This window comes from Pristis pectinata, chromosome 11 (assembly GCF_009764475.1).
Source record: "Pristis pectinata isolate sPriPec2 chromosome 11, sPriPec2.1.pri, whole genome shotgun sequence".
NCBI lineage: Eukaryota > Metazoa > Chordata > Chondrichthyes > Rhinopristiformes > Pristidae > Pristis > Pristis pectinata.
Genome location: NC_067415.1, coordinates 18,687,734 through 18,701,061, shown reverse-complemented (window position 1 = coordinate 18,701,061; position 13,328 = coordinate 18,687,734). Strand labels below are relative to the sequence as shown.

The following is a 13,328-nucleotide window of genomic DNA, read 5'->3' as shown; positions in this document are numbered from 1 at the left end:
ATTTCTCATGCAAAATTTGACATTTTTTTTAAAATAGCATATAACTGTACTCCATTTGAGACTGTGGCTACAACTTTGGGGTTCTGCTGATTATCTACACCAGCTTGATGTGGCAACAATCCTTCCCACATATTAAATTGAAGAGCTTAGTACAAATATCTGATACTTACGGGAACTATCATGATTACTATACTAGTCTGGAATACAGTTAAATGAAATGAACAACATGATTCAATTTACAGTAAAAATCTGATAACCTCACATCCAGTCGTTCAGAACTCCTGATGGTTCAGCATCTAGCTTGCTCATTATCTGGAATGTGAGCCAGGGTCCAGATTGCAAGCAGGGTATACACCTAGAGCAATAATAAAAAATTGCGGATGCTGGAAACACGAAGCAAAATGCAGGTCAGGTGCCATCCGTGGAGAGAGAAGCAATTAAAATTTCAGGTCATTGACTCCATTTCACTTCATCTGCAGCCTCACCAGCTAGATTTGATGACTTGACAAGTTAAATCTCACTCTCTAGTGCAACAATTACTCAGTTCCTCCAGGAACAGATCCTCCCAGGAATCATTGGGTTGAATATAAATATTGCTTCTGGGACAGACTCAGCAGTAAGCAGGTTTACTTTGTTGAAAAGTCTGCCACTTGTAGTCAGCACTCTCCAGATTCTGTTGTAAACAGTTCATCCCATTGGTTATTAACAGCCTGTACAACTCGTTATGTAATATATCCATCACTTAACTCTTCATCTCTCTTCTACCACCAACCCCATATTCAGGAAATCTCCTCTGCCAGATTACAAATAGTTTTAGATACTGTAATACAGCTGTGTACAGTACAGATAGCTGCTTCCACGCATCATCTAGTGATTCCCATCCACCAAAGTTGCAGATCTTTCCATAGATGCTAAGGTACCAGATTGCATGGGCCAAACCCGATCACTCGGCACACTGAAAGGAACTTCATGGTCTGCCTCTTGCTACAGTTAGAGGTCCTGGGAATTGTGGCATAAACCCATTTTACTACCTTGAAGAGAGAAACATTGGTCACCTTGGGTATGGAAGCAATTTAAGGCCTTCCATGTAGTCTGCTTTTTGTGTCCCATTAGGAAGATGCTCAGTCTTCCTATAGCCTATGCTGACACTGCTGTTGAGATTTGCAAGAGGAGCCTACCACAACTCGTCACAGGTGGTCACACGTAATGCTGCTAACCTGTATTGTGATGAAGGTCCTGTGCTACCTAATGATTCTTCAGTTTTCTAATGTTCCATTTCATGTTGATGTTTCTGTGCCCCTTTGGATGCTCCATCATTACTAAATTCAAGACTGAGATGTGGTAGTTGTTGGATACAAAGGGCATGGGAATCAAAAAGGAAATTGTGTTTGAGGTAAAGGATTGACTGTGATCATACTGAGTGGTGGAGCAGGCTCAATAGGTGAGCTGTCCTCCTGTTACATATGTTTAGTTTGCAGAAACATCATTCCACTGAATCTTGCAAGATTGAATGAAGCTTTCTGATTGTTTGATACGTTGCTACTTTATTCCTTGCTTTCAACTTTTGACGCATTTTACTTGTGTCAACAATTGAAGTCAAGGAATAAACTGTAAATAAAGACTGAATACTTGGTTATTATCTTCTGAATGGTTAAATGTTTTACATTTTGTTCTCCAGTAGGACAATTCTTTGGTGGTCTCTTTGATTATACAATATAGCGCAACAGATTTTTTAAGGATTGATTAATCCTGGTTTGTTTTCATAGTCATAGTTATCCATGCCAACCAAGTTTCCTGCCTGAGCTAGTCCCATTTCCCTGCATTTGGTCCATATCCCTTAACTCTTCCTATCGATCTACCTGTTCATAGGGGAAAAAAGTGGTAATTCATGGTACAGTATTGATATTACAAATATGCATCAACTGTCTTTGTAATGAAAATGTAGAGGATTAGTAACATTAGGATTCATTTTGTTTTGGTTTAATGAAAAATGCCCTCGCAGAGTGAGTTGACATAGGATTACAATTTTTAAGGGTATTGCTCATTGACTTAATTATACCACAAGATGTACTGAGCCATAAGAATCGTCTCCACTTCATCCCTGCCAAATTAACTGATCTCAACAGAATTGTGATTGCATTACTAAAACTGGTTATCTGTTGTCTGGGGAAATGGCTAATCAGTTGGTTGAAGGCATTGATTATTCTGTAACCATGCTAATAAATGTGCCTGTGGTGTAGATGTTGGATCAGTACACAAATTTGGCTGCAGTGCCTTTCATGGGGAAAGTATTTCATTAGCACTCAGGCCAAGTAGCCTATTAGTATTGATTGCCCTAGCTCACAGGTCTTCAGTATCTTTATACTGACTATGTAGAAATGCCCCTTTTTTTCTCTTTCAATGTTAAAGTAGATGTGTAGTCTCAAAATGCATGTTAACCTTTTAGCAGATGTGATATGTAAATTAGCAGCCAAAAATTCTGAAAGGAGTGAGTAAGGATTTAAAATGAAGCAGCTTTGTACAAATCTACAGAGGAAGTACATTGATTACATACAAATGTCCCACATAGTTATTGCTGAAGCCATTTCTGATGAGATAGATGTGGATTCCAGAGAGATGGATCTGATGTGTAGTGTTAAACTTGTACAGAACCATGGTTAGACTACACTTAAAGTACAGTAAGCTGTTTTGGTCTCCATATAATGTAAAAGATGTAAAGAAGCTGGAGAGAATGCAATAGAAGTATGGTAATATTAAGATTAGGTAGGTTGTGGGTGCACCTATCTCCAGAAGAGATTTTGGTTATGACCAGAAATAGTTTATTTAAGATTATAAAATGATTTAAAAGAGTTAAACAGAAGTTTCTAATTTTAGGAACAACCAGATCTAGGAGACATTAGCACAATATAGCCACTGGTAAATTGGTTGTGATTTCTTTCCTCTGAGGTGATTAGAAAGTGGAACTCACTGCCATGAGTATTTGAGGCAGCTTGTGCAGATATATTTAAGGAGAAGCTAGAAAAACATGTGGGACAAAGGGATAGAAGAGGAATAGAAGAATAATTTAATGGAGTTGGATGAAGATGGGTGGGAGAAGGTTCAAATGGAGCATAACTACAGGCATGGGCTGAATGGCCTGTTTCTGGAAATAAATATTGTATGACAATATAAGGCACAGATTCAAAACTAGAGTTTTATCACCGAGTATTGAATTGGTTCTGTCATATGTAGAGAATTAAAATTTCCATGTCAAGTAAATCCTTTGTTGCCAAGTGAAGGATATACAAGAAGGCAGATCCTTATTTCCAACATTATCAGTCTGAAGAAACAAGCTGTTGAAGGATCTTAGTGGGTCAAGCAGCGTCTGTGGAGGTAAAGGGATAGTTGATGAAACATTGACCATCCACAGATGCTGCTTGACCTGTTGTGTTCCTCCAGCAGTTTGTTTTTCTCACTCTAGATTTCAGTCTCTGCACTCTCTTTGGCCTCCATTGTGTGATTCTAACCCATTTTAGAGATGCAAGTTACTGTTCCTACAACCACTTCATTTACGTTCGAAAATGTAACAACTACTTCTGACGTGTCCTTTCGACCTACTGTTAACATGTCAGAAACAAAGCAGCTTTTGTGTAGTACATATTATAGGCTCTTAAATTCATTGTCGATTGTTGGTGCCAATGAAACCTTAACATCAAGAAAGTACTGTAAGGAAAGAAAAATCAATGCCTCTAGATTTGCTGGGGTCCACTGAAGTCTTTCTTTGGAGAAATGTTTGTATTCAGTGCTACAACTCTCAGCAAAGTTTATCCTTCCCTCTTCCAGCTATGTCTACAGGAATGTTTAACTGATTTAATCCAAGTAGAACTTGCCCAGGAAGTTTCAGTCTGTCCATATGCAATTATGTAGTCTGTTCCCTCAGTGTTATGAAACCTACCCAGCCAGACATTCCCGCTGGCTTTTGCTGATTCACTGTTTCTGGGGTTTAGCTTTCCTAATCCATTGTATTTGAAGTGAGATAAAATAGCATCTCCAAAATGGTTTTAAAGCCATTATCTGCTGATTACTCCCAGCTGCCCACTTTTTTTAAATTTTAAAGTGCTCTTATTTCTTTTTGCTATATGATAGAGATTAATATTGGGTCTAAATTAGGTTGGAGAGTGTGAGATTGCTATGGACAAACAAAAGGAGGAAATGTCCGTTGTTAAACCATAAAACCTGGAAAGGGAAGCTCATTGAGCCATGATCAGTTTTCAAACAGTGTTGAGTCAGATTGAGCATTGTAAAATGCTATATTCATCATTCCAATCACATGAATAATAGTGTTGATTTTTGTTGCCATTGTTTGATTCTATTTTTGTTTTAACTGCACAATTGAAAAATGCATAGGCCACAAGTACAATTTTCTGTTGAGCTTTCTTTTTTTTTTGCTTTATTCAGCAGAAAGCATTGCAACTAGTGCACTGCGTAAGGTGATGGGTTTTAATCCTGCAGACAAAACTCAGAAGCTGTTGTGATTATCTTTGATTCTTCTGTACAGTTAAAGCTTGCCATTATGCAAAATCATCCTGTTCCTACAACTCCTTACAAACGTGATTATCACAATCGTTTCATCTTCTAATTGCCATTGTCAGATGAAAGATGATCAAACTGCCATAGTTGATGTATGTAGTGTGGGTAGTAAATCCGTAATAAACTGGAACTTTTATACCAACTTTCACAGCAGATGAAATGAAGGACATTAAAAATAAATGCTTATCCTATTCTTTGGCGAGTGGAAGCCTCAATCACAAATAATATTAATTCCTGAGGGAGGCAATAAAAAAAAAGTGTAAAAGCCTGTGGCTAATTTCACAAACATCTGGGAAATTCCATCCTGACGTCCTAGGCATTTGAGCAAACTCCAGGAGAGCATGACACATCAAAAACGTCCATAACCATACCAGAAGCGCAACTGCAAAGAACTGGGGGGAAAGAAAGCATTTGCCATCCATCAGCCTAGTCTCAAGGGTTACAAACTTCCTTAATATTTCATACCTTAAATAACTATGTGACAAAAACAGATCCATCATCCTTTTGAAAGTCGTGATTTCCTTCACTTGTACTGCCTGTACTGCCTTTCTGGCTAGCAGTTCCACATATTTGCCGTAATCTACATGAAGATGTTAAATCTTCATTATCTATTTGTATTTTCTTGTCTAAGATTCTCTTTTTGCCCTTGGTCTCTGTAAAACTGTAAAAAAAAATCAGGCATTTATGGAGTTCCTGGGGATATCCCATGGCTTTACAGCAGATTGAATACTGTTGAAGTGCAATCATTCTTATAATTTAGGAAATTTTTAAATTACTGCAAAGTTACATCAGAATGGAGAATGATATTCAGCTCTGCAAATCCATATCATTTCTGTGCAGGAGCAATATCCCCATAGCCCTGCAATTTTGTTTCCTTTCAGGGACTTCTCAAGTTCCCTTTTGTAATCATGATAAAATCTGCCTCCCTACTTATCCACCCCCACCCCCACTGCACAAACATCCTGAGCACTGTATTCTAACTCCTAAACTGTTACTTTTTAAAAAAATTCTCATGTCACTTTTGGTTCTTTGCAAATCAGTGTATTCTGATTCTTGACCCTTCGATTGGAGCAGTTTATCACTATCTACTGATTAGGCCTTTCATGATTTTAAATAACACTATTTAATCCTCTGCAAAACACAAACTGCTGGAGGAGCTCAACAGGTCAAGCAGGATCTGTGGAGGAAAAGGGATGGTCAACATTTTTTGTCGACACTGCATCGGGACTGAGTGTAGAGGGAAAATAGTCAGTATAAAGAGATGAGAAGGAGGGGTGAGACAAGGGCTGGTAGGTGATAGGTGGCTGTGATACTGAGTCTTGGTAAGAAAGTTGTTGAAGAGCAGTAGAAACAACAGTGAGAGGGACCTGCAGAATTCCCATTGAAGAGAAGAGAACTTTTTCAAAGTCAGTATGCCTTGAAGAGAATTTGCAGTGGAGTAGTAAAATCTAATCGTCCCACAACCTCTGTTCACAGGAGAACAACATCAGCTTTTACAGATATTTCATGTAACTTACAAGGGATCTGCGGCTTGTTGGCAGACTGGGTCAAAAATTGGCTTGGTGATGGGAGGTAGAGGGTAATGGAGGATGGGTGTTTTTCTGACTGGAAGTCTGTAACAAGTGGTGTACCACAAGAATCAGTGCTGGGACCTTTGTTTGTAATATATGCAAATTACTTGAATTAAATTGTAAGTGGTATGATTAGTAAGTTGCAGTTCACAAGAAAATTGGAGTCATAGATGGTGAAGAAGATTGTCTAAGGAAACAGGATGACATGTATCAGCGGGAAAGTTGGTAGAGTTTTGGTAGGTGGATTGTAATCTGGAGAAGTGTGAGGTAATGTACTTTGGGGAGTCAAATTCTGGTCGTTCCTAGAGTAAGTGGCTGGGACCTTAGCAGAGCTGATGTACAGAGGGACCTTGGGGTGCAAGTCTGTAGCTGACACAGAAAGATAGGGTAGTGCAGAAGGTATTTGGTATGTATGCCTTCACAGGCTGAAGTATTGAGTATAAGAGTTGGGGCATCATGTTGCAGCTCTACAAAATGTTAGACTACACTTAGAGTATTGTGTACAGTCTAGTCACTATACTACAGGAAGGATGTGCTTGCGTTAGAGTGCAGAAGAGATTCACCTGGATGTTGCCTGAAATGGAGGGCTGTAGTTATAAGGAGAGATTAGATGGGTTGTGTTTATTCTCACTGGAATGTAGGAGGCTGAGGGTGACCTTATAGAGGTTTATAAAATTCAGGGGAATGGATAGGATAGTCGGAATTTTTTTTCCCAGAGCAGGAGAGTCATGGATTAGAGAGCACAGGTTTAAGGTAAGAAGGGAGAAGTTAAAAGGAGATCTGAAGGGTAACTTTTTAAGGGTAATTTTTTTCCCCCACAGAGGGTTATGGTTATCTGGAACAAGCTGCCAGAGGTAATGGTAGAGGAAGATATAATTACAACATTTAAGAGACATTTGGACCGGTACTTCGATAGGAAAGGCATAGAGGAATACGGGCCTATTGCAGGCAAGTGCTATTAGCATAGATGGACATCACAGTCAACATGCACAAGGTGGGCCAAAAGGCCCATTTCTGTGCTGTACAATGCTATGAAAAATTCCCTGATCTCTGAAATAATTCTGGTACATTTCTATTTCACTCTCTAATGCCATCAAATCTACAGATCCTGTGCTAAAAGTTGGAATTAAGTCATGTAGCTCTTAACCAAACAGAGATGTGGTGTCAAAAGGCCTCTTTCCATGTAAATTTTCTGATTCTGTGACTTTCTTGCTCTTTGTGGTATTCATTAACATTTTTCTTGTGGTTCACTCTGCAAATTTATAGACAACACAAAACTTGGAAGCAAAGTATGCCTCTATACATCCAAGTCATTGATATATGCAGGGGCTTCCCAGGTTATGTAGACCTGACTTGTGGAAATCTGGGCTTACGCAAATTCTCCCATAAATTTTTGAAGAATTTTTCAAGATAATAAAATGTTTCATGTATTCATTAACAACTGAATACAGTATATATTCCATTAGTTTAATTATGGGTAGTGTTAAGGTGAACATTCAATGAAATGAAAGCATTATAGAAGTGTGCGCAGAGTAATATGATATGGGTAGCCATAGAAAATGGACATTACTGACTTGCGGATAAATTGACTTATGAGAATTCTCAGGAGCGGAACCCTTGTGTAATCCAGGGACTGCTTGTATTGAAAGCAGTGTTCCTGGTTCAAAACCCCTAGAAAACACTACTGTACGGTTATCTCCCCAATAAACAATCATTTATTGAAATTACTTTTTCTTGTCCTGTTTCAATTTGCTAATACCCATTTTACTCCAAGGGCCTCAATTTTGATAACAACCTTGTATGCAGCCTTTTGAAACTCTGAATACAATATATCAACTGTTGACTCATCAAAAAAAAACTTGGTTGTTATTTAAGTATGATTTGCTTTTTTATAAATCCCTGTTGGCTCCCTCTAATCAATCCACATTTGTCCAAATCACTGCTAATTCTGTCTCCGAATAGCATTTCTAAAGCTTTCCCTGCTACTAAGATTAAACTTGTTGGCCAGTAGTTGCTGAGTTTATCCTTGAACCTTTTTCTGTAAAATCTGCAATTTTTCCATTTCTTAGTTACCATCATTTACCTGGTTTTATTTCTCTCAACAACTTTCAATGCATTCCTTCTTGACTGATATGGCTACCTTCTCTATAAAGCAGCTTTTAATCAATTTTTAGCCCATCCACAATCTTTACATCCTCCTCTATTGAGACTCCAGCATCATCCTTGGTAAAGGCCGATGTAAGCTATGCATTTAGAACCTCAACCACAACCTGCCTCTATGAATAGATCTTTTTTGTTTTGTCCCTTATTGGCACCACCCTTTCTCAAGTGCAGTAAGCACTCAAAAATTCTTTCACCTACACCACTCTTAAGCTGTCAGAGCCTTTCTTTCTCCCCCCCCCCCCCAACTATAAACACTTCGAAGCCTCTCTCCCCTGTGCTGCAAATACATGTAGCTTCTCTGTCTCATCTTTTTACTCTCTTAAAAGCTTTATTCTACCTCACTGTAAACACCGGGAGACTACCTTCTACATTGCAAACACCTAGGAGTCTCAGTCTTCTCACTAAGCACTCAGAAGTGCTCAGGTGCTACAACTATACAAAGCTTCTCTTTCCCCTACACTTCTTCTGACCTCTTGGATCCCTTCCATTGCCATAAGTACTTGAAGCCCACTCCCTGTCTGTCTAATGATGTTTTGAAATGGAGCCTTTCTTTTCCATGCTTTGAATGCTTGAAGCTTTTCTCTCTTGTGCTGTAAACACGTGAGCACCTCTCTTCTGTGTTGCAAACACTACAAGCCCCTCTCCTATGTTGTAAATGCTTGGAGCTTCTCTCTGCCATTTTGCAAACATTTGGGGCTTCTCTCTTCCATGCTGTTTGTAAACTAAGTTAATTTCCACAATTCTATAGACATGAGATCTTCTTTATTTTGTGCAGTAATTGCTTTCTCTCCTCTTAGTAATTACTCCTCTTCAGCCCCTCCATTTCTTTCTCCTCCATTTCTTTGCTCCCAGACTTGTCACTCTTGCTTCCATTCGAGTCTCTATCTTACAGTTTGCATTGTGTTCCTAGCATAAAAGCAATTCTTTCTACATTGTATCTTCTACAAGTTGCATCTACCAAATACTATCATATTCGTTTTCCAAGCATGGCATACTAAATTTAGCACAACTGATTTTCAAAAAAGTTATATTGGTTTAAGATCTATGTTTTTAAAAGTGACCATCACTCCACATTATGAACCTACCCAATTTTTTTTTAAATCATCATGTTAATAAGTTGATATTTGGCTTATTGAATGATTAAATTGGCAGTTGGAGAGAATGGTGTGAACACTTCAACATCTTTCACTTGATTAAAAGATAAGATTCCTTATTTTCCTGTCCCTCAATGTCAGAATATTTTAATGTATTAAAAAATTAAGTGAATTTTCAGTGGCATGTGTGATTCCACAGGAGATATTCTCTTTGACTTAATTGGTGTGACTAAACTGGATCTCATTTACTAGACCTCAAAAGCTTTTCCTTTTCCTTTTTTGCCTTGCATGTCTGTTTATTTGTGTGCAAGTTTTACTTGCTATAAGCTGCCTAAAATACCCACCTAGACACAAGTCCATGTTTAATTTGTTGTGCTTTATCTTAAATTGTATTGGTATTCATTATTATTACTTAATCTTTGGTATTTTTTCAACTTGATTGAGCCTCTGGTAAAAATTACTGAATTTACAAGTCTCTAAAGTAAACAAGACACTTTGGTGCAAAGTTGAATGGTTACGTCTCCAAGCTGTGAAGAAAGGAAATAGCAGAGAAGTGAGAGTTTGTCTTAGTGATATCTGAATTTATACACATTGATAAAATTTGGATTTCATGACATTAAAAAGTTTTGGTCTTGCATAAACAAATTTAGATTTGAAGAATAGTTTCCACTGTTTTCTAATATTAATCACCTCAGTAATACTTTCCTCGCATCACCACCCCACCACCTCCATTTCCCATCCTTCATCGAAGTAGTTTGAACTATATTTTCTACCTAATTTAAACCAAGTCAGTGGTTTGAAGCAGTTATTCATTTCATGTGGAAGCAAATGTTTTGTCAGGTTATCCATAGTCTTATAGATTTTTGTATCATTAGGGTTGAATAACAATGGTTCCTTTTTCATGCTCTCACAGGCTCTGGATGGGAATTTCTATGACCATCTTAAAGAATACCTGATGGTATTTAACAGAACAGAACTCGAGGCCTGTCAATCTGTACAGAACGCATTCCAGTTATTAGTAGAAGCTTCAAGTAAGGTGAGTCTCTAACATTGCAAGGATCAGTTTATATATCAGCAATTGGAAATGTGCTCCATTAATTGCATGACTTAATATTTTAAACAGCAGTCAGGTTCAGGAACTTCATTAACTAAGTCCTTAAGCTATATGTGTTAAATCCTACCAGAAATTTCTAAGATTTCAAACACTATGATGCTGGAGGAACACAGCAGGCCAGGCAGCATCCATAGAGAAAAGCAGGCAGACAACGTTTCGGGTCAGGACCCTTCTTCAGGACTGAAGATAGGAAAAGATGAAGCTCAATATATAGGAAGGAAAAGCAGAGCAGTGATAGGTGGACAAAAGAGGGGAGGTGGGGTGAGCTCAGCTGGTGAAGGTAGATGCAGGTAAGAGATAGTGATAGGCAGGTGCAAGGGAGGAGGGGAGAGCAGATCCATTCGGGGATGGGTCAAAGGTAAGGAAAGAAAAAAGGGGGGTAGAAAAAAGAGAGGGGCTAGGAAAGGGAAGAAAAGAAGCATGGTGGGGGGGTGGGGAATTAAAGTGGGAGAATTCAATGTTCATGCATTAGGCTGCAAGGTTCCAAGATGGAAAATGAGGCGCTGTTCCTCCAGTTTGCACTCGGAATTCTCCTGGCAGTGGAGGAGGCCGAGGACTGACATATCAGTGATAGTGTGGGAGGGGGAGTTGAAGTGACTGGCAACGGGGAGATGCAGGCTGCGGTTATGGACAGAGCGCAGGTGTTCTGCAAAACAGTCACCTAGTCTGTGTTTGATCTCACCGATTTACAGGAGGCCACACTTGGAGCACCGAATGCAGCAGATGATATCAAGGGAGGTGCAGGTGAATCTCTCTCACCTGTAAGGACTGTTTGGGTCCCTGGATGGAAGTGGTGCAGGGACAGGTGTTGCACCTATGGCGGGGGCAGAGGAAAATTCCGGGGGTGGGAGCAGGATTGAGGGGGGGAGGAGTGAACTAGGGAATCACAGAGAGAGCAGTCCCTGCAAAAGGCAGAAAGAGGTGGGGAAGAAATGGCAGAGAATGATGTGTTGAATACGTAGCCTGGTAGGATGAAATGAGGACAAGGGCAACCCTATCCCTATTGGGGCTGGGAGGGGTGGGAGTTAGAGCAGAGGTGGAGGGGGGTGGGGCGAAGCCTCAGTTAGAAAAGAAGTTGGACATCTCGGATGTCCTGGAGTGGAAAGCCTCATCATGGGAGCAGATGTGGCGGAGTTGCAAAAATTGAGAAAAAGGGATCGCGTCCTTGCAAGACATAGGGTGGGAGGAGCTGTAATCGAGGTAACTGTGGGCATCAGTGGGTTTGTAGAAGATATTGGTGGATAAGGAATCTGTTGAGATGGAGACTGAAAGAATGAGGAAGGAGAGAGAGGCATGTAAGAGATAGTCCAAGTGAATTGGAGAGCAGGGTGAAAACTTGTGGCGGAATTTTTGAAACTGTTGAGTTCCGTACGGGTGCAAGAGGTGACACTGATGCAGTCGTTGATACTGTTTCTCTGCTATATCGACGACTGCATTGGTGCCAACACATCACTTCCGCCATCTCCAACGGGACCCCACTACCAAGCATATCTTCCCCTCCCCACCCCTTTCTGCCTTTCGCGGGGACCACTCTCTCTCTCGACTCCATAATAACTTTCCACTGCCCCCGTCATAGGTGTCACACCTGCCCCTACACCACCACCATCCAGGGACCCAAATAGTCCTTTCAGGTGAGACAGAGATTCACCTGCACATCCTTTAATATCATCAACTGCATTCGATGCTCCAAGAGTAGCTTCCTCTACATTGGAGAGACCAAACGCAGACTAGATTACCATTTTGCAGAACCCTTGCGCTCTGTCTATAACCGCAGCCTGCATCTCCCCGTTGCCAGTCACTTCAACTCCCCCTCCCACACTATCATAGATATGTCAGTACTCGGCCGCCTCCTTGCCAGGAGAATTTCAAGCGCAAACTGGAGGAACAGCACTTTATTTTCCATCTTGGAACCTTGCAGCCTAGAGGCATAAACATTGAATTCTACCACTTTAAGCAATTCCCCACACTCCTCCATGCTTCTTTTCTTCCTTTTCCTAGCCTATCTCTCTTTCTACTACACCTGCCTTTCACTATCTCTTACCTGCACCTACCTATCACCACCTTGGGCCCACCCAGCCTCCCCTCTTTTGTCCACCTATCACTGCTCTGCTTTCCCCTCCTATATATTGGGCTTCCCCATTTCCTATCTTCAGTCCTGAGGAAGGGTCCCGACCGGAAACATTGTCTGCCTGCTTTTCTCTACAGATGCTGCCTGGTCTGCTGAGTTTCTCCGGCATCATAGTGTTTATCATCTAGATTCCAGCATCTGCAGTCCTTTGTTTCTCTAGTTTTCTTTCTAAGATTTCAGTTTGTTTTACTTTCTATAAACGTAAAGCTGGATTTGTTTATTTTCTTTTGGTGCCAGAGTTTCAGTCAATAGCAGTATTAAAAAAGATGCACACACCGAAGCTGTGCTTATAAGGACGTTTCAAGGGTCCTTGGTGATAGGAACAGATAACAGTTGGATATGTTTGCCCCCATGCAAGGACAAATCATAGACTTTTGGAGGAGGAAAATGAATGAAGGTTAATCCCATCCAGAAAAGTTACAGATGTAGCTGCATATAGGCAAGGAGGGATATTATACCCATCCTGATGGTTGAATCTAGAGCAGGACAAGGCCTAAAAGCAGATAATTAAACAACCTCATTTTTATTCACCAGATGTGAGAAGTACTAGGGAGGGTGCAAGTCATTAGTTTGTCCATTCCAACTAAAATGAGGGTGGGCCACTTTATGCAGTGATTAGTTCTTGCTAGAGTAGGTCAGAGGAGGAAGAGTCATCAAAATATTGAGAACCTGGATTCACATGCTGGTCA

General features: G+C 40.1%; 1 protein-coding gene across 2 annotated transcripts in view; it reads left to right on the top strand.

The window, feature by feature from the left end:
- LOC127575780 (F-BAR and double SH3 domains protein 2-like) overlaps positions 1-13,328 on the top strand; it is a 171,517-nt gene that overhangs the window by 110,666 nt on the left and 47,523 nt on the right. For both annotated transcript variants that reach the window (XM_052025863.1, XM_052025862.1), the window contains exon 9: positions 10,311-10,433. In XM_052025863.1, the coding sequence (XP_051881823.1) occupies positions 10,311-10,433 (123 nt within the window). The remainder of the gene's footprint in view (positions 1-10,310; positions 10,434-13,328) is intronic.